The 27,816-nt window shown below is 36.4% G+C and overlaps 2 protein-coding genes across 2 annotated transcripts in view; one reads left to right on the top strand and one right to left on the bottom strand.

Annotated features, from left to right (window-relative positions):
- LOC127875954 (uncharacterized) overlaps positions 1–331 on the bottom strand; it is a 44,084-nt gene extending 43,753 nt beyond the window's left edge. The window contains exon 1 of the mRNA XM_052420723.1: positions 219–331. The gene's annotated coding sequence lies outside the window, so the exon portion shown is untranslated. The remainder of the gene's footprint in view (positions 1–218) is intronic.
- On the top strand, positions 274–27,423 carry LOC127875952 (peroxisomal multifunctional enzyme type 2-like). The gene is made up of 22 exons (XM_052420721.1): positions 274–433; positions 1,453–1,506; positions 1,881–1,988; positions 2,568–2,627; positions 3,119–3,187; positions 3,606–3,690; positions 4,753–4,817; positions 5,579–5,701; positions 6,168–6,284; positions 7,380–7,445; positions 8,373–8,566; positions 9,158–9,236; positions 10,240–10,397; positions 11,299–11,422; positions 14,245–14,417; positions 16,929–16,998; positions 19,031–19,137; positions 19,523–19,609; positions 22,242–22,325; positions 25,306–25,453; positions 26,146–26,276; positions 26,650–27,423. Exons 1-22 carry the CDS (start codon positions 376–378, stop codon positions 26,737–26,739), a joined length of 2,250 nt encoding a protein of 749 aa, XP_052276681.1. The 5' UTR covers positions 274–375; the 3' UTR covers positions 26,740–27,423.
- Positions 27,424–27,816: the final 393 nt, after the last annotated feature.

The raw sequence follows: 27,816 nt of genomic DNA, 5'->3' as shown, positions 1-27,816 counted from the left end.
CATCGACATTAGTGTTTTGTAACCTATAATAAGTTCTCCACCCACATGTCGCACAACGTGTTTTCTAAACAAATATACGTTCAATTAAACTCCTATTAACTGTCAACTGCTTTGTTTTCAAACTTATGTGATTTTATATCGCATGTGTACATTCTCGAACGCATTTGCATAAATTTCTTTAACAGACAAACTTAAATAAGTAATTGATTATAATTTACCAAAATCATTCGGCAGAACTTTGTTTTATACGTGCACGTGATCCGGATGTGTGTTCCGTGTTCCGGCAAAGTTTTAATGAAAATCGGGTACCAATAATAATCGGCTAAACGAGACGTGCTTGATTGTGTACATGTCATTCGGCTAAAAACTGTAAACATGGGAGGACCATTGCGTTTTGACGGAAAAGTTGTTCTTGTCACAGGGGCTGGACAAGGTATATATTGTTGAACAATTAATTTTATAATATCAACCAAGCTTTGACTTCCAAATAACTTAACTGTAAACATGACTTCAACATTTTGAAAAGGTCATAATTTAGTATGAGATGTATTTATGTATTTTCTATAACAAGATCTATATAATAAAATTATAAGAATCAACTATAGTCTCACATCAGAATTTATAATGAAATGCATTGAAATTTACAGTTTCAGTGTGTGTATTTTTATTCAAAATGATATGCATTCATTAGACAGTTGAGCTTGTGGTTTGCAGCCATGGTAGTATTGCAAAGTTCAAGGATCATTGTGTATCATTATAATGTCACATAGTAGAATTAGGTCATAATGTTCTCTTGTTGCAAGCCTGTAGTTAAGGATGACTGCTTTTTACCAAGCATTGTCTGCATCGGGGCTCCTAGTCAGCTGTGGAAGACATTTAACAAGAGGTAGATGTGTCAAACACCCTTAATGTATATTACCAGAGTTTTAACTTTTAAGCTCAGCTAGGGTAGTAGTTGGTACACAGGGTGGCACTTGTCAAGTAGTTGACCAGGTTTCATATCCCAATCCTAGCCCCAGTTTGGCGGTCACCGTACCGGAAAAGAAGTGATTTCCCCAGGGCACTCACGTCTTAACTGGTTCCCCGTTGAATATAACCATCGACTCTGTTGACTATAATATAGAGTATGCGATAGATAAGGGGAGGTAACCAATCTAACTCACGTCCTCCCTCACAACACAAGACAACAACAAGATTTGATGCATTTAAATAAATATATAAAGCTTAGAATTGGTGCTATAATTAAAGGGCATATTTACCTACTTACATGTCTGCATAAAAAGCTGAGCTCCTTAAATTAAGTGTCAAGTTTTGTAATTGATGTTATCCTTGAAAGATTTTCAGTATTTAATCAATGCTTCTCAGTTATCAGAAAAGGATTTTAAGTACCGGTATTGGCCTTTGCTGTATGTCAATATCAGCTCATAATGTAACTGTGATTGTTTCTGTCAGGTTTAGGCCGCCAGTATGCTCTACAGTTTGCAGAGAGAGGGGCAGCTGTGGTAGGTGAGTGTGAACCATAGAAGAACGTTATTGCTACATGTGTCATTTGCAAATATTATTAACATTTGTTACTTGATCATAATTATACTGAGCAAAAAATAAATAAAAATAAAATAAAAACAAAAATTCAATGCCAAGTGTACAGTACTAACTATGAAAATTAAATGATAAATATTTAAATTATTTTACTTACTAAGCAGATATTAAACAGAAAAAAATAAGTAAGTATCACTACCACAATCATTTGTTTCAGTTTACAATTAAACCTATGTGTGTATCTATTCAGTCTCGTGTGCAAGTTCTGAAAACAAAACAGAGGTTATAACTTTCAGTTTGTTTAGGGCAGGGAGTCATTAAGATAATAATTGTTTTCCCAGTAAATGACCTTGGAGGAAGCTTCAAAGGAGAAGGTCAAAGCACACGAGCCGCTGACACCGTTGTAGAGGAGATTCGGGCCAAAGGTGGCAAAGCAGTTGCTAATTATGGTCAGTATAGTTCTCTACAAAAAAATGTTGAACCAGCTATTTTATATGGTTGTTATCAAAAGGAGCTTTGTCCTGGGAAAACTGGGCTTAATGCATGTGTGTTAAGTGTTGTCCCAGATTAGCCTGTGCATACAGGGACTACACTTTCTGCTTTTAAGGTATTTTTTAGTTTAAAGGAAGTTTTTACTTGGCGAAAATCCAGTTAAGATGTAAAGTGTCCTCCAAGATACAGCGTTGTCTGACTGCACAGGCTCATCTGGAACTACATTACCCACATGCATTTAGCCCAGTTTTCCCAGAACAAGGCTCAAATACTATTGAACTAGCTTATTCAAAAGGTTGCATTGTTATCATGAAAGAAACCAGTAATAATTTGCAACTTTTCCCGATTTGTTTAAACAAATGAACATTTTGAAAGCAAATAAATATAAAAAAGTGAATTCCAATATTATGTCTCATGCTGAAGTAGTTTCTTGGGGTTTCACCATTTGTGACGTGTCTCTATGGTAACAAGAATGCACTGTTTTCTGTACGTCAGCATTTTCCTGCAAATTGGTATTTTATTGTGCATGTTTTCAGATTCTGTAGAGTTTGGAGAGAAACTTGTTGAGACTGCTATTAAGGAGTTTGGAAGAATAGGTGAGAATATTTAAAAGACTTCTTTTTATAATTCATTAAAAACCTTAAATTTAAAGGAGCTGCCTTCTTTCCACATAGGCAGATGTACACCTGATGACAACACATACTTTTTTTAACAGTACATGTTATCTTTTAAAAACTACAAAAACTAAAGGTAAAAACATATTTAAAAAAAAAACTTTAAAAAGTGACGATCCAGTTGAAAGGTGTTATGCAGCAATTGAATTAACCCTTTCCCACTGAGAAGCAAGTATTATGCTGTGTGCTGCTCGTCAGTATCTAAGTGGTGAAAATGAAGCCTTTTAAACTTTTAAACTTGAATCTAGTATTTAAGGTATTCAATTATATTTAGCTTTCTAATGCACTTTAAATGCGTCACAATACCTATTTAAGTGGTAAAGGTTTGAGATGGTGGTTGATGTATAATAATTGCAAACTTTGTGATTAACAATGCTGGTATACTAAGTGGCATTGGTGTCTAATGTTTTTAGATATTGTGATTAACAATGCTGGGATACTGAGAGACAAGTCGTTTGCCCGCATCAGTGATCTTGACTGGGGTTTGTACATGCTTATTCACATTGTATAGGGTTGTTATGTTTGTTTTTAATGAATAACATAAACTTAAACATTACTGCCTAATTTGGATTGTAATACATGTACACAAAAGTCATGTACTTGAGTAAGTATTTTAGTTTACTTTCAAATCCAGTTTATATTTACTTGGCCTTTGCTGTTCACAATACATTTACTTTTTAAGTAAACAAACCAGAGATTTATTATTATTTTTAAGTAGCTTTCCAGTAATGTTTAGCTTATATTCACTAAATAATTCATAGGAATTCTTTATTATTATAACACTAACCAACACTGAGCACAATTTAATATCTGTTTTTTTACATAAGGCCTTTAAAATCAATGTGACCAATGTAATTCTATTTGGGCAATGCATGACATGTATTTTGCAAAACATTGTAGACTTGATTCACAAGGTACACCTTCGTGGCTCTTTCTCTGTCAGCCGCGCAGCATGGCCCCATATGAGAAAGAACAACTTTGGAAGGTATATCTTATTTAGGGATTATCATTATACTTATTTTTGACAAGCTTTTGGAAAACTGGGCTAAATGCATGTGCATAAAGTGTCATACCAGATAAGCCTGTGCAGTCCAAACAGTCTAATTAGGGATGAAACTTTTCGCCTCAACTGGATTACTGTTTAAAAGTAAATACCATTTGACAAAAGTTACCATGGAAAAGGAAAGCGTTGTCCCTGATTAGCCTGTGCAGACTGCACAGGCTTATTTGCATTGACACTTTACACACATGCATTAAACTCAGTTTTCCCAGAGCCTGGCTAATTTGTGTATTTTTTGGTGGTCAGATATCATTAGCATAGACAACCTGGCATAAAGTCCCGCTGTATTGTCTTTGCAAGTCTAGCTTGGGATCGTATTTAAAGTGTGTTAGATAAAGGTGAAGGCTACTGATACTGATAATAAAAAAAAGATGGTTTTCTTGTAAATGCTTTTAGTTTGGTTGGAGGTATTGCTCTGAAGCTTTGTGTTTAGGTTTTTAAAATGCAGGCCTGACATGGGACTTTAGTTTGAGCCTGTCCGATTAAGGTCATGGTAACTGTCACGAAAAATAGAAAGAATGGCTTCTGCTCAATAGCTTGACATTGCATGGAGATATTCTATTGAAATATTGTGTTTAGGTAGCTCATATTTATACCTTGCTTGCGATTCCATTTGGGACTGGGTTGGTTCAAGATTAATAGCTTGAGTTTGTATGCGGCTATTATTCTTGAATATGAACTCAAGTGAAGACAAAGCATAGGATTGCATTCGGGGCCAGTTGGATCGATGTCAAGAACACTGTAACTTGAATAAGAACAACTGCTTTTGCTGAATAACTTGAGTTTGAATGGAGGTATTGGGTTACAATTTTGAATGTTTTTAGCTTATATCTCAGCATGCTTCTTATTGAATAATTACAGAAATCAATATCTTATACATTGAAACCCAGTTTTTGTGGCATTGCAATATTTCATTATACATTTTTATGTTGGCATAGCTGTTTGGTTTGTGTAAGGTGGTGCTAGCATCAAACTTGGTTATTTCAGAATCATCATGACAACAAGTGTTGCTGGCATATTTGGAAACTTTGGCCAAGCCAACTACAGCGCAGGTAGAAGAGCTTGAATACAACATTGTTTTCACTTTAATGTGATTTTTGTGTGCTAAACTACTTACCCTTTGCCAAACATTTTGCTTACCATGCATATTAATGTTGAATTACAAGTATAATTCGATATGACATTATATAACTTAGCTGTACTCAATTTGTCATTAAAACAATAGACGGCTTCAGTTCATATTTATGATTGAAAGTAATTAAGAGAAAACACTTTGATTTTAAAACAAAATTATTTCATATAAATATCTTCTGTTGCAAGTTTTTCTTTGGTAACATTCAATTTGGAACATGAGCTGGCACTATAATGGTTTTTTTATGGTTTGTATACCAGGAGTTTTATAATCATTTGCCTAAGACAGGTTTACCAAGAACTATAGTGTACCTTAGGAAACTAGAATTTATTGTAGAATTATAAAACATTTAAAAACATTTTTGCACACAGATTATTTAAGTATATCAACCTTGCTGTGGGTAAAAACACTTAATGCATGTGTGTAAAGTGTCGTCACAGTTTAGCACAGTTCTGCACAGGTAAATCAGGGACAACACTTTCCATTAGACTCGATTTTCGTTTAGAAGAGACTTCCTTTTAACAGATAATTCCATAAAAGCAGAAAGCATTGTACCTGATTAGCCCCTTCCAAACAGCACAGGCTAAACCCGGAGGATACTTTACGCACACTCATTAACCCTGGTTTTCTCAGAGCGTGGCTCAATGTCAGTTTACTCTATCTTTACATGCAATATTGCAGCTAAGATGGGACTAGTTGGCCTTAGCAACACACTGTCCCTTGAGGGCAAGAAGTACAACATCACGTGTAACGCCATCGCCCCGACAGCTGGCTCCAGGCTGACAGAGACTGTCATGCCCCCTGGTAAGCTTGGATGGGTGGGGGATGGGGATTGGTGGGGCTTGCTGGCTGCTTTTCCCTTAAAAATGACACAGTGGAAATGCAGTGCGGAAGGGGGCCTGCTCCTTTCTGCATTATCTTCTTTCTTTAATTTCGTCATGTTCTAAGTCAAAATCTTCACCTTTTTTTCTTTTATTATCAAATATATAATTTGATATCAAACACCATAATAAACCCCTATGTACAACTTGTTAGTATGACACGCATCATTTCTAAGACCTATACACAAACAGCTGATGAACGGTTTCAAGCGGTGTGGAGACACGATTTGAAAATCAATAATTGTGGCGATACTGATTTGAAAGACAAACGCCTTGTGCTTTAATGGAAATTGTACATTTTGTTTGCATGGTTTTTCCTTTTAAAGTCGTGTAACATATGTATGAGATTGTCATGAAAAAATGTGATTTGGTATCCAGCCGTTTTTCAGAGCTGGTAGCGGCCCTCAAGCCAGAGTATGTGGCCCCCCTTGTACTATACCTGTGCCATGAGGGCACCCAGGATACTGGGGGACTGTTTGAAGTTGGGGCTGGATGGATAGCAAAATGTACGCAATGCAAGTTAAGGTTTTGTACGCATACATGCAAGCCTTGCTCTGGGAACACGGAGGTTTAATGCATGTGCGTAAAGTGTTGTCCTAGATTAGCCTATGCAGTATGCAAAGGTTTCAGAAAAATACAGTAAATGCCGAAAGTGTCGTCCCTTATTAGCCAGTGCAGACTACACAAGCTTATCTGGAACGACTCTTTTCCCACATGCATTAAACCCAGTTTTCCAAGAGAGATGCTTATTGGGATAATTATAATTTGAAGCTTTTGTCTTGTGCATCAGTAATTTGTCTTATTCAACTATTTTTTGTTTCAGTGCATAATGTGTTATTTTATTTTAATGCTCTCTAAACAGGGGATATCATTATTAGTCTGCTCCAATTATTTTTTGCTTATAATGTTAGTTATACATAGGAAATTTAAAAAAAGTAATTTCTCATTTCTGCACAAAACCTCAGTACCTAAGGTGTTTGATTCATTTACAGTGTACTTACAAGACGATCTTTCTCCTCATGTTGTCTAGTTGAATTGCTTCAATGAGATTTATTTATCTTTAATAAAAAATAGGAAAACTTTATTGCCAAGAAAGATTTCCTCATCTTATGAACCATTTTCAATGACATTTTAGGGAAGCTTAACTTTAAATGATCATGTTTCATAGTGTTGCCTTACATTATTTTTTTCATGCATAAAATCATTCCATGCAATATTTATTTTATTCGTAAGTGGTGGGCCTACCTGTTGATTTGTGATACATAAAATGTGCTCCTGTACAATTGTGTAAGTACTGGCTGGGAATAGATAGAGAGAGTGTAACATATGAGGCATGTGTTTGGAAAACAAGGTTAAATGCATGTGCGTAAAGTGTTGTCCCAGATTAGCTTGTGCAGTCAGAACAGTCTAAACTGGGACAACACTTTATGCACATGCATTAAGCCCTTATTTCCCAGAGCAAGCTAATATAATAATGGCTTATATTAATGGCTAGCTATGGTCATTCTGATGCTAGTGATGTGTGACTACCTACTTCCTATATTTAAAGGCCATTCTGATGCTAGTGCTGCGTGACTACCTATATTTTCACAATATTTCAGTACGCTGGCAGAGGACAATTGGTGCTGTATGCAGGACGTCCACCGTTCCCATGACTCCAGAGTCTGGTTGGTTGCTGTCTCTCTCTCTCCTATAATGTGATTCTCATTAGGAATTTACATTTGCTATTTTGCAAGCAATCTTTAAAAAGTGAATTGTTTATCATTGACTTTTTACACCTTGAATTTCAGCGACTGAACACACTTTTTTTACCAAACATAAGTTAATTTAAAGCATTCTTCTTACCTCACTTGAGAGGATTATTTGTGGTGAACATCAGTAGGCTGGTTGAAGGGCAACTTCAGTAGGCTGGTTGAAGGGCAATTTTTGTGCAGGACAATGTTGTCCACTCTCTTTTTCAAATATTTGAATTGGATCATCATGACACTCAGGGAATATGTCTGTGGCCATATCGCAGCCACGTTGCCTGAAGTTTTTCTAAGAAAATGCCCTTTAATATCACAGCCACGTTGCCTGAAGTTTTTCTAAGGAAATACCCTTTAACTATGCAAAATTGGCGCATTTTATCACCTGTGCTTAAATATTTTTTCTTGTATCATCATCAGACTTGATTGCATTGTTTCGCTGCATGATATCTCTGCAGGATTCTTCTAGCACTTTGGAAATATGGCCCATAATCACAAACACAATTAACCTTGTCCTCCCTCTATTAAACACTAAGGTCCTCCCTCTATTAAACACTAAGGTTAAAAGCTGATATTCATAAAAGTAAGTGATATTATTTATTGGCAGTCATGATATGCCAGTGTGATATGCTGGTATGCATTGCAACAAAATGTAAATTTGTCATGCAATATTTCTTATTGTTAAGATAATATATGAAGAAAAACCCTACATTTTGTCAAAGAAATACTCGCTTACTTGTATTGGTATGATATTGGACAACAGAAACCATAATTAAACTTCTCGATTGTTTTCATTGTTTACCAGTTTGAATGTGTCTATTATACTGAGTTTTCTCCTTTCCATGCCAGTCCGAGACCAGTGGGACAAGATCACAGATTTCTCGGAGGCCATTCACCCTGTGTCTGCAGCTGAGACAACCCACCACCTGATAGGGGTTCTGGGGGAGCTGGATGGGGGCACGGGAGGGGGAACTGGAGGGGGCAAACAGGCCTCCAGTAAACCCAGTCAGTCAGGGGGAGGGGTGGACGATGGCATCAACATTGTGAGTGAATAAGTTTGAACATAGGAGTCTGGATTTGGGAAAACCTGGCTTAACATGTGCACAGGCTAATCTGGGACTAAACTTTTACCTACATGCATTAAGTCCTGTTTACCCAGAGAAAGGCTCGTATATATTTAGCTTGATTGCATTGAAAGTCAAAAGCGTAGACAGTGAATTATTAAACATGTGTGATCATTAGACAAAGTAACTAAAGGTTTACGGAAATCTGAAAGAAAGTCAAATCACAGAGTCAAATACACTCAGGTAAGCAGAAGGAAAGTACATACAAGTATAAACATGAGTATAGGATAGGGTGAGATTAATCTTTCAGGTATTTATTTGATTATTATATATTATTTAACCAAAACAGAAAAACTGTTGTCTCCTATCTTATCAATTTTTATAGGTGAACTAAGGTCTGGATGAGCTTATGTCTAAGGTACAAAACAAGCTGGTGATTTTATGTGCAAGTTGTTGATATGATTGACAAAAGTTTTCCTTTGCCATTTAATTCGTACAGCAAGCTAATTTCCTTGTGATATTTTTTATAGACTCTTACTTATTTCACCAATGGCTGGTGATATATTGTAGGAAGCTGCCATGGCGGCCAAAATCAAGCCTACGCAGTATGTGTACACGCCGAAGGAAGCAATCCTGTATGCTCTCTCGGGTAGGCTGGATTTTAAAATAGAGCTTTTGACTGGGTTTCTTAAGGATTACTGTTATGCATATTCTAATTGTGGACAGTTTTGTTCTGTTTGTGTTTTAAGCCTGAAATTTCAGCAAAAAATCTTGGTTTATAAATCAGCTAAAACTTCGGAATCCGGATACATGTAGTGCCATCTATAATCTTGCTCTTCATTCATCAAGGGTGACACACGAAGCGATGCACAATATTTTGCGCGACACATGAAGCGACACACAATATTTTGCGCAATACATAAAGAAACACGCAATATTTAAACGGTGTTACAGTATTTTTTAACCATTTATTATCAATATGCTCGATGCACATGCTTGATGACTTAAAAATATCCCCTTTTTGTCTCCCCTAATTTTTTGAAAATGCGAGAGTTGACAGGTGATATTATTACAGCGATATTTTAACAGTTCAAACATCGCGTGTCGCTTTGTGTATCCCGCAAAATATCGAGTATCGCTTTGTGTGTCTTTTGACGCGGTCTGAAATTAAACCGCGAGACACAAGATTTGGATAATTTGGGTGATAATTGAATAATAAAATATTCTGTATCGCTTTGTGTGTCATGCAAAATATTGTGTGTCGCTTCGTGTTTTGTGTGTTGCCCTTTGAATGCAAGACAATGATATTATGCGCGATACTCAAAGCAGCACACAATATTTTGTGCCATACACGAAGCGCCACACGATATTTACCATGATATATCGCCTTTTGGGCTACCTACACAATGGTGATATTTTGTGGTACATTCTCGCCCTTCGCTTCGTTGTATCGCGCAAAATATCGTGTGTTGCTTCATGTGTCGTGCAAAATGTCGTGCATGGCACAAAATATCATGTGTCAGCCTTGATGAAAGAAGGGCGACATTTTTATTTTATCTCTATGGCTATATTCTGAATGAAAACAAATATTTATGCCTGTGAACTAATTTTGCTTGCACTCCCCCCCCCCCCCCCCCCCCCCCCCCCCCCAGTTGGTTACACGACAAAGGATGCGGACTATCTCAAGTTCCTGTATGAGGGGGCAGAAGATTTCAGCGTGGTTCCCAGCTTTGCCATCCTGGCCTCACAAAACAGCTCTGTGGGTCTCTTCTCGGGTGGTATACCCGGCATCAACATCGACATTACCAAGGTGGTATTTTTGCAAATGTTATTTTTTAGTCTAGCTCTTTAAAAAGGGGTGTAATTCATGTGAGTAAAATATTGTCCCAGATTAGCCTGTGCAGTCTGCATAGGCTAATTAGGGACATCATTTTCTGCCTAAACTGGTAGTTTGTCAAGAAAAGTCTTCCTCTAAACGAAAAAAGACAATGACAGCGTGTCATCCCTGATTAGCCTGTGTAAAATGCACAGGCTTATCTTGGATGACACAATATGCACATGCATTTAACCTCCTTTTTACACAAAGAAGCTCAGTTGGTTTTGCCGTCAGATGTCTATGCTTGAAACCTAATAAAAAGATATGATTTCATTGAATATAATGAACACTTACTTCAAAGAACATGAAAAATATCATATTTTTATTTTACCGCAATGAAAATAAAAGCCATGCTAACCTTTGTCATTGCTAAATTTATATAATTTTTCCCAGATTGTGTGAGTTAGGAAATCATTTGTCAGAAAAGTTCTTTTTCATGCATCTAATGAAACTCATGTTGATGCTTTTTTAATTTTTGTATTTTAGAATGCTTATAAAGGACAAAATATAAAAGTTTAGTTAGATTTATATAGTAAAGAAAGTGTGTTTCTATACTAGCATGTGCATTGATTTGTTGGTTTGCAAGAGTTGGCACCCAGCTTGTGTGTAACGTGCTGTCTCAGATTAGCCTGTGCAGTCCTCACATGCTTATCAGGGACGACACTTTCCGCTCATATGGAACTGTTCATTTTTTTAGGAAGTCTCTTCTAAACAAAAAATGCTGTCTATGTGGAAAGTGTTGTCAATGATCAGACTGTGTAGACTGTACAGGCTAATCTGGGACAACAGTTTAGGCACATGCATTAAACCCAGAGCAATACTCAAATGCTTTCAGATACTGCATGGGGAGCAATATATGGAGCTGTACAAACCTTTTGCCCCCAGTGGTACACTGACTTCCCAGGCCCGCATTGCCGACATTGTGGACAAAGGTGTTGGAGCACTGATTGTTATAGATGGTATGTTGTGTGGATAAGGAGGTTGATAATGTTAATAATTTACATGAGCCACATTGTGGGAAAACTGGGCTTAATGCACATGCATTAAGCCCTGCATTAAGCCCTGTTTTCCCAAAATGTGGCTCATGTAAGGCAAATCAAGGACGACACTTTTGGCTTTCCTGATATTTCTGTTAAGGAAATCTCTTATTAGCAGAAAAACAGTTTAGGGTGACATCTGCAGAGGCTAATCTGGGACAACTCTTTATACACAGGCATTTAGCCCTTTCAATTAAAAGGCTATGACCGAAGCTTTGTTCCTAGATATTAACTCTAGGTTTTATTATTTAATGAGGATGGTTGTGATTTGTTTTTGTTTTTAAGCTCATCTATTTTTTCTTTTTAATTATGAGCTATTGTCATCACCTTGACGTCTGCGTCGCTGTCGGCGTTAGCGTCCGGTTAAGTTTTGCGTTTAGGTCCACTTTTCTCAGAAAGTATCAATGCTATTTCATTCAAACTTGGTACACTTACTTACTATCATGAGGGGACTGGGCAGGCAAAGTTAGATAACTCTGGCGTGCAATTTGACTGAATTATGTGCCCTTTTTATACTTAGAAAATTGAAAATTTTGGTTAAGTTTTGCGTTTAGGTCCACTTTTTTCAGAAAGTATCAATGCTATTGCATTCAAACTTGGTACACTTACTTACTATCATGAGGGGACTGGGCAGGCAAACTCTGGCGTGCATTTTGACAGAATTATGTGCCCTTTTTATACTTAGAAAATTGAAAATTTTGGTTAAGTTTTGTGTTGAGGTCCATTTTATTCCTTAAGTATCAAAGCTATTGCTTTCATTCTTGCAACACTTACTAACTATCATAAGTGGACTGTGCAGGCAAAGTAATGTAACTCTGACTGGCATTTTGACAGAATTATGTGCCCTTTTTATACTTAGAAAATTGAAAATTTGGTTATGTTTTGTGTTTAGGTCCACTTTATTCCTACAGTATCAAAGCTATTGCTTTCATACTTGCAACACTTATTAACTATCGTAAGGGGACTGTGCAGGCAAAGTTATGTAACTCTGACTGGCATTTGGACGGAATTATGGGCCCTTTATACTTAGAAAATTGAAAGTTTGGTTAAGTTTTGTGTTTTGGTCCACTTTACCCCTAAAGTATCATAGATATTGCTTTCATACTTGGAACACTCGCAAACTATCATAAGGGTACAGTAAAAGGACAAGTTGCATAACTCTGGATGTCATTTTTACGGAATTATGGCTCTTTTTTGACTTAGTAACTTTGAATATATGGTTAAATTTTGTGTTTCGATCCACTTTACTTCTTAAGTATCAAGGCTATTGCTTTCAAACTTCAAATACTTTCATGCTATCATGAGGTTACTGTACCTGGCAAGTTGAATTTTACCTTGACCTTTGAATGACCTTGACTCTCAAGGTCAAATTATTAAATTTTGCTAAAATTGCCATAACTTCTTTATTTATGATTAGAATTGATTGATACTTTGACAAAACTACTCTTACCTGACATACCACAATAGACTCCACCCAAACCATCGCCCGTGACACCCCCTTCCCCCCCCCCCCCCCGAATCCCCCCCCCTATTTTTTTTTTTTTAAGATCATCTCACAAATGACCACCACACCCTCACACTATACCCCCCCCCCCACCCCCTCCTCAAATAATTTTTTTTTAACGGTTAAAAAACAAAACTATTTATTTTGATTATTTTATGTTTGAAATACCGCCCAACCATCGCACCCAAGAATCCCCCCCTCCCCCCACCCGAATCCCCCCCCCCCCCCCCCCTAAATTATTTTTTTTGTTTTCACAAATTACCAGCACACCCTCACACTATACCCCCCCACCTCACCCCCCATTTTTTTTTTTGAAACGGTTAAAAAACCGTTTGATGTTTGAAATACCGTCCAACCATCGCACCCAAGAATCCCCACCACCACCCCCCACCCCCCCCACCCCCCCCCATTTTTATTTCTTTTTTTCGCATTTTTGCAAGATAATGTAATAAATGTCCACACCCCCACACAATGCACCCCTCTTCACTCCACCCCTCCCTCCTTTGTGATTGAAAATGAAAGTCCCTTCACCTTTAAAAAGAAAATAGGATGAGCGGTCTGCACCCGCAAGGCGGTGCTCTTGTTTTCTGTAGAACAAACAGCTTTGTTGTTCCATTATATCTTTTTATGATCTCGGTCTATAATGAAATCATGTTGGTGTGTTTTTACAGTAATATTTCATCTACCAAAATACATGTGATTGTATGTGTCTTTTGGTGTCTGTAACCACTGATTACTGGTACAAATAAATAACGTTTGATACATGTAGGTTGTGCAAATGGTATGCAAGAATATCACAGTTTGTGAATCACAGGTATGGTGTTATATTTTTACTCGAAATATTTTGTTTTAGTTGATTGAAGAAATTGGCTATAATAAAGTCCACGCTTTATTTCATACTTATCATACCTCTTCATGTAATTGCCTCACTCTGGGAAAATGGGTCTTATGCATGTGCACTAAGTGTTGTCCCAGATTAGCCTGTGCAGACACTTTACGCCATGACTGGATATGGTTAAAAAGAAACTGCTTTTTAACGAAAAATATAATAAGAGTGCAAAGTGTCTTCTCAGACTACTAATCTGGGATGATCTTTAAGCACATGCATTAAGACCTTTTTTTATCAGAGTGTCGGCTTATTCTTTTTTAGGGGGGTACACAACCTACCTTATTCCAAGATTTAGTTGATGGTATTGCTAGTGACCCAGCATTATGCACTACCATGTTCTCTATCTTGTAGTGGAGACGTTTGATGAACACAAGGAGAAGGTTGCTTTCAACCAATCGGCCATAATGGTGGTGGGTGCCGGGGGTTTCAAGGGAGCGAAATCATCAGAGGTGCTCAAGCCGATGATGAAACCTCCAGCTCGAGCCCCAGATGCTAGCATTGCTGAGAAAACCAGCGTTGATCAGGTAATGTTGGCATATGCCTTAATGGTTCATAGTGAATAACTGTTAAACTCTACACAGTATACCAGCATTTGACATTCTGTTCTGTATTGGGTAATCGTTGTTTGTCATGGTAAAGCGAAAATGGGCTTGGTTGTAAATTGATGACAGGATTTATTTAATGGTTTAGGTTTTGTTTTTATGCCCCCTGAATCTTGTGTAGTTGGAGGTATATAGCCATTGGCTTGTAAGTTTGTTCATTTTTCCGTCCATTCTTCTGTACCAGAATTACACAAAATCGTTTTGGCATTGACATTAACCGACTTTTGGACTATAATCTACTGTGAAACCATTATTATTCCTCAGACATTAAATTTCGTCTTTTTCGTCCTTCGACCGATGGACGAATTCAAGATCCTAACGAACAATCATGTCCCATATTTGAAACAAATTAGACTGAATTACTGTAGCCATGAGGCATTTAAATCCAGCGTAATCCACGCATATACACAGGGCTCACAATTAACACTCGCAAAATGCGAGAAAAAAAGATTGCAAGGTAAGTTATAAGCCACTAGTATATTTTGCAAGTAAAGAAATAGTTTAAAAAAACGAGTTATATTGTTAAATGCGTTCGACGGCATGATCGCTAAACCGTAGGTCAATTTTTTGAACGTCCGAATACCCATATGCGGAAGCGCGCACCTTGTTTGTAGACTGGTATACTTATAGTACAGATACCCGGATGATATTGATACAAAGAACATGAAACATTTGACTATTCACGCTCAAGTTAAATCCGGTTTTGACACAAAGGGGTGTACATTATACAGTGTACTGACAACTTACATTTCCTGTAAAACGCGGATGCAATAAGGCTGTATCAAATGCGTCGACTTCGTTTAGGTATAATAGTGTTGATTAGCGCTAATTGTTAACAACTTTATTACCCATTGTGTGTATTGTGTTTTTCAGGGGTGTTGCAGATTATATAGCCAACACGCGGCGAATCCGGATTGAAGACAATACTATTAAACGCAATTAAAATATGACGATGTGTGATCAACACCTGACTGAAATATATTCTGCGCTTTTATTACAAATTAATAAAGAACATATTGATTTGTGTTTGGTTGTCCGTGGTTGTAATGGAAAAAGACTAATTGGCAATTGGCTTCGTTGTTTAAAACACTTGTTAACGGTTATTCAGTACCACTTATCCGCTAATCATAACAAAGAACGTGTCAATGACATAAAATAATAAGGGACAGTAACTATCACCTGAAATAACAGACTTGTAAATTGGCATATGCCAAACAAGGCCCACCTCCTGCAAGTGACTACCAAGTGTCACCCCTCTTTCCCCAGCACGATTTTTGCGCAACCGCGTATTACATGTATTTCAAACATTACAAACAAATCGGACGCTTTTTTTTTCAAAACCAGAAATGGACGAATTTAAGTGCTGACGAAATAGTCATTTTTTAAAAAAGGACGAAATTTCGTGCTGACGAAAATAAATGGTTTCACAGTATTTTAGAAGGTCCAAATTTTTGGTTGTCCCATAATGATGTGTAATATCTACTGATGAAGAAGGCTTATAGTTATTTGCCTGTCTATTTGTTTGTCCTTCCATCTCTCTGTCTCTCAAGATTCAGCAAAAAAATTATGGGCTGTGCTCTGTGAAAAGAGGGTTTCATCCATGTGCCTAAAATGTTGTCCCAGATTAGCCTTTGCAGTCCGCCTAAACTGCATTTTTGCTAAAAAGAGACTTTCTTTAAACGAAAAATATAATAAAAGTGGAAAGTGTTGTCCCTGATTAGCATGTGCACACTGCAAGTCTTTCACTTGGGGGAAAAGCGTTTTTTCATGCAGCATCCTTTAAATGTTCAAATTGTCTTATGGACACAATTCAAATGTTTAAAATCAATATCCCACAATTTCTGTTGTATTCTCAATCTGATTTATGAATGATATATGTTTATAAAATGATTATCAACCAGAAATGGACTTCAATCGAGCCTTGTTCTGAAAAACTGGACTTAATGCATGTTCATGAATTGTTGTCCCAGATAAGCCTGTGCAGTCCACACAGGCTAATCAGGGACGGCATTTTCTGCTTTTTTTGGTATTTTTCAGATGAAAATCCAGTTCAGGTGGGAAGTGTCTTCCCTGATTAGTCTGTGCATACTGCAAAGGGTAATCTGGTACGACACTTTATGCACATGCATTTGGTTCAGATTTCCGTGAGCAAGGCTCAATATTTTGTATTTGTTAACTCTGTACCACTTAGAGGCGTATTTTGATGCATTTGTAGTCCCTTAGAAAGTTAAATATTACTTAAAACCTTTTTTTACTATATTCAAGTTTAAAAGGCTCCAACCCTTAGATACTGATGAGCAGCAAACAGCATAAAACCTGAACAGACTGCGAGTTGCTCGCAGGCTGTTCTGGTTTTATGCTGTTTGCACATTGCCATTTTCACTTTGCTTCTGAGTGGGAAAGGGCTTATAGTCGGTTTTGTGCTGGTTACAGGCTGCCCTGTACCGGCTGACTGGAGATAGGAATCCACTGCACATTGATCCCAGCTTTGCAGCCATGGGAGGTAACTCTACCATAGTCAGCAAACAACATAGCACAAAACATTGAGAAGTTGTCATAATGGTCTTTAGTAGTTTTTTTATAAATATTTCACATATAAGTGCCAAATACATGTTAAAAAAAGAAAAGAATTTTGATCCCTGGCCTGCACACAGAATTATTTGTAGGGATTGATCATGAAATCTCTTATAGGGCCATTCTTTAATTGCCTCTGATGTAGGTAGGGCTGTTAATTACTGGCATACGTATGTTCTAATAATACTGGCAAACAAGATTGAGTTGGTTTAATGACTTCCGTGATATGGCTGAAATACTTTTTAAACGCAAAAAAATACTAATTAAAAAAATAAAAATAAAAAAAATATTCAATGTATTTATTGCTCACCTGATTAAAAAGTGCTCATGGTTAGCATTTGTGGTTGGCTATTGTCTGGTATTGTACGTCATTTATGGGGTGATGTCATTTGTCAACATTTAGGTTCAAATGCCGCCACCTTCTAAACCGGTTGGCAGATTTTCATGAAACTTCACAGGAATGATCTTTGTGTAACCATATTTCAACATTGTCCAGATTGATTGGTCTGATGCATATGTAGGTTACCAGCTCTAAAAATTAAATTGTACGGTTCATCTTAAAAACTAAAAAATCTTATCTGCAACAGCAAGCGTCAGGGGTTTTAAAATCTTATCTGCAACAGCAAGCGTCAGGGGTTTTAAAATCTTATCTGCAACAGCAAGCGTCAGGGGTTTTAAAATCTTATCTGCAACAGCAAGCGTCAGGGGTTTTAAAATCTTATCTGCAACAGCAAGCGTCAGGGGTTTTAAAATCTTATCTGCAACAGCAAGCGTCAGGGGTTTTAAAATCTTATCTGCAACAGCAAGCGTCAGGGGTTTTAAATCTTATCTGCAACAGCAAGCGTCAGGGGTTTTAAACCTTATCTGCAACAGCAAGCGTCAGGGGTTTTAAAATCTTATCTGCAACAGCAAGCGTCAGGGGTTTTAAATCTTATCTGCAACAGCAAGCGTCAGGGGTTTTAAATCTTATCTGCAACAGCAAGCGTCAGGGGTTTTAAAATCTTATCTGCAACAGCAAGCGTCAGGGGTTTTAAATCTTATCTGCAACAGCAAGCGTCAGGGGTTTTAAATCTTATCTGCAACAGCAAGCGTCAGGGGTTTTAAATCTTATCTGCAACAGCAAGCGTCAGGGGTTTTAAATGAAGCGTCTAATGTATAAGCATCCTCTACTAATTTTGATCAATTCATGCCCCCTGGGTTGAAAAGTAGCCACTCCACAAGAGCCTCAAGATTCATATGGACCTATGAAGTAAATAACTTCATAGATCTTCTTCTCTGAAATTGTATGGGTCGGAGGTTTAATTATTGGTGTGTCATGATGTGTAGTGGTACTCCACTTTGGGTCAAACTGGTCCCTGCCCATGTGAAAACTTGTTTTCTGTATATGTATATACTGTATAGAAACATTTAAAAATCGTAATCAGCTTAATATAATGATATAATTTAACAATTCAACAAATGAAAAAAATGAATTTGTTCATACTTTAAATAATTGTAATATTAATTGACTTGAAACAAGAACTGTCTATAGCTTCACACTTGGATTTTACTGCACTGGGCTTTAACAAATACATCAATGTAAAGCTAATAACCACATAATTTACAAGCAACTTTTTAAGCTCACCTGAGCACACATTTTTCTGAGCAAGTAGTGCTCATGGTGATCTTTTGTGGTAGGTAGTTGTGTATTGTGTACCGTCAACAATTTGCTTCAAACTACTTCTCCACCTGCACCGCTTGGGAGATTTTCATGAAACTTCACAGAAATGACCCATGGGAATGATCATTGGGTGACTCCCTTTCAAAGTGGTTCAAATTGTTTTGGTAGGCTGCATAATAGTTCTCTACCAAGATTGTCCAAATCATGCACCTGGAGTCAAAACTTGCTAAGCCCAAGTGGTCAAATAATTTATATAGACTTACATAATGAAGCCTATTGTAAATTACCTGATTATTGGCAGGATTCAAACAACCCATCCTCCATGGAATGTGTAGCTTTGGCTTTGCCACGCGTCATGTTCTCAAGACCTACGCTAACAATGATGTCTCGAAAATAAAGGCAATCAAGGTGAGTTAAGAACACATCAAATAAAATGTTTTACAGTATATTTTTTCATGAGAAAAAGTATATTTATTCTAGTAGTTAACATCTCATGTTAACCTCCATGCATAATTCAATGCTTAAACATGAACCTGGTGTAAAAGCCATGTTGTGAAATTTTGCTGGATAAGAAAAAAACACTTAATTATTTCACAAAAACTAAACTTTACCTAGGAAGTTGTTTGATATAAGTTAACAAATTGACAAATCTATAAATGAGTGACACAATTATTAATTGGTTCCAGAAGTAAAAATGTTGGAACCAAAAGGCCTTTATTAAAATACTTGGTTGTTTTAAATTTGTATTGTTAAACAGCAGGTTCTGAGTAAAAAATTGTAACATATTTTCTAGGTTCGTTTTTCAAAGCCTGTGTTGCCAGGGGAGACCATTCACACTGACATGTGGAAGGAAGGCAAACGTATATACTTCCAGTGTAAAGTAAGTGGCCTGTCTAGTCTATACTTCCAGTGTAAAGTAAGTGTCCTATCTAGTATATACTTCCAGTGTAAAGTAAGTGGCTTGTCTAGTATATACTTCCATTGTAAAGTAAGTGGCCTGTCTAGTCTATACTTCCAGTGTAAAGTAAGTGGCCTGTCTAGTATATACTTCCAGTGTAAAGTAAGTGGCCTGTCTAGTATATACTTCCAGTGTAAAGTAAGTGGCCTGTCTAGTATATACTTCCAGTGTAAAGTAAGTGGCCTGTCTAGTCTATACTCTTAGTGTAAAGTAAGTGGCCTGTCTAGTATATACTTCCAGTGTAAAGTAAGTGGCCTGTCTAGTATATACTTCCAGTGTAAAGTAAGTGGCCTGTCTAGTATATACTTCCAGTGTAAAGTAAGTGGCCTGTCTAGTATATACTTCCAGTGTAAAGTAAGTGGCCTGTCTAGTCTATACTCTTAGTGTAAAGTAAGTGGCCTGTCTAGTATATACTTCCAGTGTAAAGTAAGTGGCCTGTCTAGTATATACTTCCAGTGTAAAGTAAGTGGCCTGTCTAGTATATACTTCCAGTGTAAAGTAAGTGGCCTGTCTAGTATATACTTCCATTGTAAAGTAAGTGGCCTGTCTAGTATATACTTCCAGTGTAAAGTAAGTGGCCTGTCTAGTCTATACTCTTAGTGTAAAGTAAGTGGCCTGTCTAGTATATACTTCCAGTTTAAAGTAAGTGGCCTGTCTAGTCTAGAAAAATGAGCCTGGTTCTGACAAAGACGGGCTTAGTGCATCTCTCTAAAGCGTCATCCTAGATAAGCACAGACTTGTAAGGGACCTCACTTTCTGCCTAGATTTTTGTTTAGAAGAGACCTCATTTAAACTTAAAATTCCTTAAAAGCAGACTGCACAGACTGATCTGGTACGACACTTTAGGCATTTGCATTAAGCCCAGTTTTCCAAGAATGTGTCTCAAATCATACTACATGCTTCTTATTTCTGGTCTTGTATTGAAATTGGCTTTATGTTTGCTTATCATTTTGACAAAAATATTGAAAACACAAAGATAATGCTCATGTTTATTGGTATTTGACATGGATTTTAAGCTTACAAAGTCGATTGATTGCAAGTCTGCCTTGGAATATCTTACTTAGAGTATCTGCTCCATGATCTACTAGATAATAATGGCTTTAAATTTCTGTATTTGGTATGTTTTGAAAGATTATTTATTAACCAGGTTTTCCGAAGGAAAAAACTGGTTATTAGATTGGCGAATGCGGGCGGGCTGGCTGGCTGGCAGGCTGGCTGGCTGGCGGGCTGGCGTAATAAGCTTGTCCGGGCCATAACTATGTCGTTCATTGTCAGATTTTAAAATCATTTGGCACATTTGTTCACCATCATTGGACGGTGTGTCGCGCGAAATAATTACGTCGATATCTCCAAGGTCAAGGTCACACTTTGAGTTCAAAGGTCAAAAATGGCCATAAATGAGCTTGTCCGAGCCATAACTATGTCGTTCATCGTCAGATTTTAAAATCATTTGGCACATTTGTTCACCATCATTGGACGGTGTGTCGCGCGAAATAATTACGTCGATATCTCCAAGGTCAAGGTCACACTTTGAGTTCAAAGGTCAAAAATGGCCATAAATGAGCTTGTCCTGGCCATAACTATGTCATTCATTGTGAGATTTTAAAATCATTTGGCACATTTGTTCACATTCATGGGACGGTGTGTCCCACGAAAGAATCACGTCAATATCTCCAATGTCAAGGTCGCCACGACTAAAAATAGATTTTTTTTTTTTTAAATTACAAAGGGGGTTAATTTTTTTTGGTCATTTCAAAAGTTCAGTTTGAGTTTTCTCCCTTTATCAGATTTTTTTTTCGCAATGAAAACCTGGTTTTGTGACAATTTTGTCCCTTGTTTTTATTTATGTAATATGATTGGCTGATTAATCACTCTTTCGATTAATAATAACGAACATAGCTATGATTTGACAATTATGATGGGAGATGTTTGAAAACAAAAATGTAAATGTCTTAAAAATATCAAAACCTTAACAGATAATTTGCATGTTTAAACAACGCCAAATATGTGTTTTCAACCAGATGTGTTTGAACTTTTATCAAAAGAATACATACACATTAAAATGCAAATGCAAAAACATGATAACATGAACTGGTTTTACTGAATGAAGTAAACATTTTTTGTCATGATTACCTTATAAATCAGTCACTTATGTCTCTTATCAATCAACAAATAGATAGAGTGCTGATTCTAACCACAACTATATATATATATCACAATTAAAGACATTCGGTAAATTTGCTCCATCTAAGTATTACAAAACATATATTTAAGAAAACAGGGTTAAATGCATGCTCTCAAGTATTGTTGCAGATTAGTTTGTGCATGTGCAGACTGCAGAGGCTAATCAGGGACACTTTCCGCTTTCATGGTAGTTTGTTTTGCAAAGAAATCTCTCAGCAAAAATGCAGTGTAGGCAGAAAGTGTCGTCCCTGATTAGCCTGTGCATACTGCACCAGCTTATCTTGGACGACACTTTACGCACTTGCAGTTTTCCCCTTTTTCCCATAGCCCTACTAGTATATACATGTATACTGTCCGCACCATGTTTCAGGTTGCAGAGACAGGGGTGGTTGTCCTGACTGGGGCGTATGTGGACCTGTATGAAGAGGCAGGCACTGGGGAGATTACCACAAAGGTAACACCATGCATCCATTTTTGTTGCAACCCCTTTACAGAGAGAACCTTGCAAATAAATCTGTAGACTTTGCAAATATGGTAACAAGTTGGCTAATACTAAAATAACAGATAAGACCAATACAAATTCAAAATAAGTTCAGCCTATTGTAGATTCCACCCATAGTACAGTAATTTGTATATAGCTTGGAAAATACAGGAACTCACTATTTGGATGCAATTGTGAAAATGCTAAATAGCTTATAACTTACTTGTTTCTATAAACTATTTACTTTTACCACGGAGCGTATATTGTCTCATCTAGAGTCCGTGCTTTTACATCGCAAAATGTTTTTATATTCTGTCTTTTAAATTTCATTTAGCATTTATGATATTTATGTTGTTGTCCATTTGCAAAGAATGTTATAAACTTGATAAAGACCAGCATCAGCATGCATTATTTTTTTGCTGCAAGCTGTTGAACAATTATTGTGTTTGAAATGTTATGTTTATTTATTGTCAAATATTTGTTTCAAGCTATATACACTGTAATTTGCTGCATCGTATTATAAGTCAATAAATAAAATTCTCATTAGTAAGTTGAATTTCATATAAGCTTTATTATTGGGCTTCAAAGAGTCGTTTGAGCTTTCGATCAACGGCCTCGGGCTTATACTGTTGGCTTCAGCCAAATACCAAGGCCTATTTGATTTCAACTAATAAATGACATTACAATAATAAGACATTATGTGGATTCCATTTAATAATTTGTGTTTTTTTTACATTTTATTACGTCTATATACCGTTATATTGTAATCTTTATAATAAATATGAATTTAGGTGATATAAATTTATTTATAATGATAAATGTTTGTTTCTGAAAGTATAGTTTCTTATGGGAGAGAAACACCCATTATAAAATGTTCCACTTAAAACCCACTTCGTTCAAGTTATTTAGTTCAAGTTCATCACTTTATGTTCTACTTTAAAACCACGTTGTTGAACTATTCGGATGTAATTTACTTATCTCTAACCCCGATTAACAATCCAGATTTACTGATCTCTGACCGTGATAAACATCCTAGAATGTGACCTGTGTGGTCATGTTTAACCGGAAGTAAAGTTTTGTGGTGATTATTGGGAGTTGGAGGTGTATTTCGTGATTAACAGGTTTTAATACTATTTTTTGTATTTGCTCTTTAAAGTTTATTGGCTTTCAGGTTAATATATTATAAAATAAGTGAATCACTTTTGAATAAACGGAAGTTCATTACCGTGTTTTGTCTTAGTATAATTTGTAAGGCAGGTGTGTACAACTTTATTATATAAGATTCTTTGTTTATTACAGTTTAGTATTAAACTTTATTGGATGCGTTGTTACAACATGCAAGTGCAAGGTGAAGTTTATATTTATATATATTTTTATGCATTGCTGGGCCGTGTTTTGGGAACGTCATGGCTCCCTGACGGGCATTACACCCCTCTTATGTGTAATCACGTAGCGTATATTGTCTCATCTAGAGTCCGTGGTGTAATGGTACTAATGGACAAAATTAAAATGTCTGTGTCATGTGCAGCAATATTTTTATTAATGTGAAAATAATGAGCTCAAGCCGGTGATCGAACCCACGACCTCCAGAGTGGTAGTCAGACACTTTAACCACGTCGCAAAAGAGCTAGCCCAACAACATCATGATGCTGCATGGCTGTTGAAAGTGACCTTATTTCACTACACTCATCCCCCTTTTAATGGTTCAAGGCCCATACACGCCCGCTACAGCATGTCTTGCATCTGCATGGCCCTCCCAGAAAACATTAAACAGCTCAGACCCATCCCCGCATTCACAGTTCTTTTTTTTGCCACGTCGCCATTAATGTGAAAATACTGAGCTCAAGCCGGGGATTGAACCCACGACCTCTAGAGTGGTAGTCAGACACTTTAACTACCAACAGCAAGGCTGTTGAAAGTGACCTTATTTCACTACATTATGTTGGCCCTGTGTTTTTTTTAGTTAAGTTTTATTACAGGTATAATCCAACATTTGTTGGCAGATTTTCTAAAGCTTACACAGCTGAATGAGGTAATGATTGTTAAGGAAGAAATTTTAACTCAGGCCAGTTTTAGCACTTAATCTCTAAAAAGGTGGTTGATTTCTCACCTTAGAAAATGTAGTGGATTTTTTTGTTTCATAACATGGGGTTGTGGGGACATCAGTGACTGTGTCTGTACACTAATTCTAGTTGTTTAATGGATTTTACCATACAGACCTTTTTCAGATATATGAATATGTTGTAGCGTAACAAATTAAATTATCAACAAAAAGAAATTAAATATTATTAAATTAAATATTATATTAAATATTAGTTAACTAAATACTATAGGCATTGGAAAATTATTAACAACAGAAATTCAGTGTTATCAGCAGGTCACGAAATTGGCAAATTCCCACTATATGCTTTGGAGCGGTGTCAATGTTGAATCAATACCGAGAATCACAATTAACATATTGCATCTTCTAATTATGGTTGTAACCCACCTAATTAATTAATGGATACATGTTTCAGAAAGATGCCAAATGGCCAGTACAGATGGTATCTTATAAATAACATCAAACTTGACAAGAAGAACACACCAAGATAATTATTCATTGCTTGTGTCGCTAATTAGTCATGTATTAGGTATGCATGCGGGGACATTGTACACGTCACCATCGGGTGTCCCAATCTATATTAATACACTTTTCTTCAGTAGAGGGTAGAGTATCATACACACGGCCGAATATTATGGTCACATAATTTGTTATTGTTATGGGACCAACAGGCCACTACATTTAGCTTGTAATTCAGAATATTTTACAAACATTTTAAAACCTTGTGTTAGAATTTAAAAATAAATCGTTATGAACATTGAAAAAGACTTGTGTACGTTTATCATGTTTTAAAGACATGTCACAACGTTACTTCTGTCTTCCTGGTACATGCTGATGGTAATATTTTTTCAGTCTTCAAACAGCAGCATGGCTTTGAAGAGTGAGGCAATTTTCAATGCGATCGTCGAGCAGTTTAAAACTCGCAAGGGAGTTGCAAAGAAAATCAATTCTGTCTTTGGATTTGAAATCACACAGGATGGAAAGACAGTTGCTGAATGGAGTAAGAATGCATTTGATATATATTTTAATGATTGGAAGCACTAGTGCTTACTTTACTTTATTCAATTGACCACTCGGCAGCTGTCACGCAATAAAACTGATCGACAAATCAGAAAACGATTTATTACTTGCACTTGGTCCCATGAACAATAATTCAGAGTATTACAAAAAGAGTTTTATGCAAGAAAACTTAGTTTGCAGAGGGAACACATAATGAACTTTCCCACATGTTCTTGTGGTGATAATGATGTATAAAATGAGTATTGAAGCAGAGGAGTTTGAAGTTGAAGCAAAACCAGATGATCTTAATGTCATAGGCAGCTGAGGGGAATAGTAAATATTGCATCCCATGGAGGGTGATGTCTTACGATGCAAAAGCAGACAGTACTTTTCAGTTTTCAAGGGGCAATATTTGGTAAACCTCCAAATAAGTCTAAGATTTTAATATTGTTATAAAAATGTAATGAAAAAAGTATAGCCCAATGGGGATATATTCCATTTCCATCTCATGACATATTATTGATCAGTAGGTATATATATAGGTGAATTTACAATTTGAAAATGAAGTGAGGAATAAAACAATTTATATGCTCTCCTGAAAATATGAAAGATAATTAAGTAGTTTAATAACCTTTGATGATTAAACACATAATAATAATTATCTATTATACATGTATTACCATTTGTCTCCAGCGGCTGACATGAAGACCGGTGAGGGATCTATCTACCAAGGGGGTCCCAAGAGTGGCAAGGCTGACTGCACCATTGTCATCTCGGATGACAACTTTGTTGACCTGGTATCGGGAAAGCTTAACGGACAGCAGGTATGTAGGCATTCAACTTCGTAAGTTTTCTTTAATGTGGGGTATTTTGCTTGGCTATGGCGGGGAAATTTATAATAGTCAATTGAATGGGTTGGTACCAAATATGTATATGTATAATCAGGACATACTAAGAATATTTATCATTATTATTTTTAAAGATAAATAGGTCATATCTTATCAACAGTAAGCTCAATAATACTGATAAAGTAATTATTTTTTAATTTACTAGTATCTGGAAAATGTTGTTTTAGTCTGACAGTCAATGTGCCATGATGCAGGGTTTTAATTAGACTGCAAACATGTTCATAGATATTTCTTTTTTCCAGGAGGACAAAATTACCTAAAAAAATGTCAATGACAATTAATATTTCAGGCCTTTATGACTGGCAAAATGAAGCTGAAAGGCAACATCATGCTAGCCCAGAAGTTAGGAGAATTATTCAAAGATCAGTCCAAGTTGTAGTCCACTCACCTTCCATATGAACTATGCCTCAACTGTGATACGATTTTAAAATATGAGGCAGGCAGTATGGGACTGTCACATAACGACTATCAACAGTGTGTTCATGATTTAATTGCCGGGTATATACATTTGATTTCATCATTGTATTGATTTGGATGTTTTCTTATAAACATTTCTGTTTAATTATAAGTACTTTAATCTTTTGATTGGTATGACTATTTAAAAATATATAATTCAGTCAGTTTGTCTCATAATTCAGAGACATATAATAAGGTTATATACATATATCTGGCCCTGTGTCATGTTTAATCACCCCAGATCATTACGCTCGAACCTCGAGGGCTGTTTTTGAGTTTTCTGGACCTAGAACAGTAGCACTCATTTTGTTATGTCTTTTACTCAGACTTGCATGCAGACAGACTATTGAATATACTAGAATATGGCAATCACAGTGCCATTTAAAATAAGCATGGTCAAGACCACATACTAGACTTTTGGTTTGACATACTTTGTGAAACATTATGAATCAATTGTAATTGATTGTGGTTGACATGATTTCAATGTAATTGCACGTTGGCCAGACTCGTGTAATAGACATAATATTCAAAGTGAGAGTGAGATTTTATTTGGGGATAAAAGTGTATCAACATCGTACTAGTTATGTGCTAATAAAGTTAAAATGTATTATACTGCACATCATGGTGTGGAGATGTGTAATCCAACACAAAATAGTTCAATTGTAACCTTGCACACTGAATATTAGCATTACTAAGGATACCTGTGTGCACGTTTTGGATAACAATAATGTTATGTTTATTTCAAAATGGTGCAGGATTTAGTTCAGCGCGAATTGCCTCGTATGTTCAGGTTAAGTATATTCATTAAAAATGTATCCAACATTATAACATCAAACTGATTTTGTGAACATTGCTAAATATCAAATATATAGCAACTGGGCGATCATCTTTGAAAGTTTTATGACCTGCATAGTTTATATGTTGTGGTTTCTTTAATCTTTACATGCAAACACATGATGAATCATGTCAAGTTTTTATACCCCCATTACAATTGGTAATG

Source organism: Dreissena polymorpha, chromosome 4, assembly GCF_020536995.1.
Source record: "Dreissena polymorpha isolate Duluth1 chromosome 4, UMN_Dpol_1.0, whole genome shotgun sequence".
Taxonomy (NCBI): domain Eukaryota; kingdom Metazoa; phylum Mollusca; class Bivalvia; order Myida; family Dreissenidae; genus Dreissena; species Dreissena polymorpha.
This window is presented reverse-complemented; position numbering and strand designations above follow the sequence as displayed.

Bases quoted from the DNA above. Each gene is read 5' to 3' on its own strand.
- LOC127875952 (XM_052420721.1), top strand. From the start codon at position 376: ATGGGAGGACCATTGCGTTTTGACGGAAAAGTTGTTCTTGTCACAGGG. The intron at 14,418-16,928 runs GTAATGTTGGCA...TGCTGGTTACAG, and splicing joins AGAAAACCAGCGTTGATCAG to GCTGCCCTGTACCGGCTGAC. The intron at 26,277-26,649 runs GTATGTAGGCAT...TTAATATTTCAG, and splicing joins GAAAGCTTAACGGACAGCAG to GCCTTTATGACTGGCAAAAT.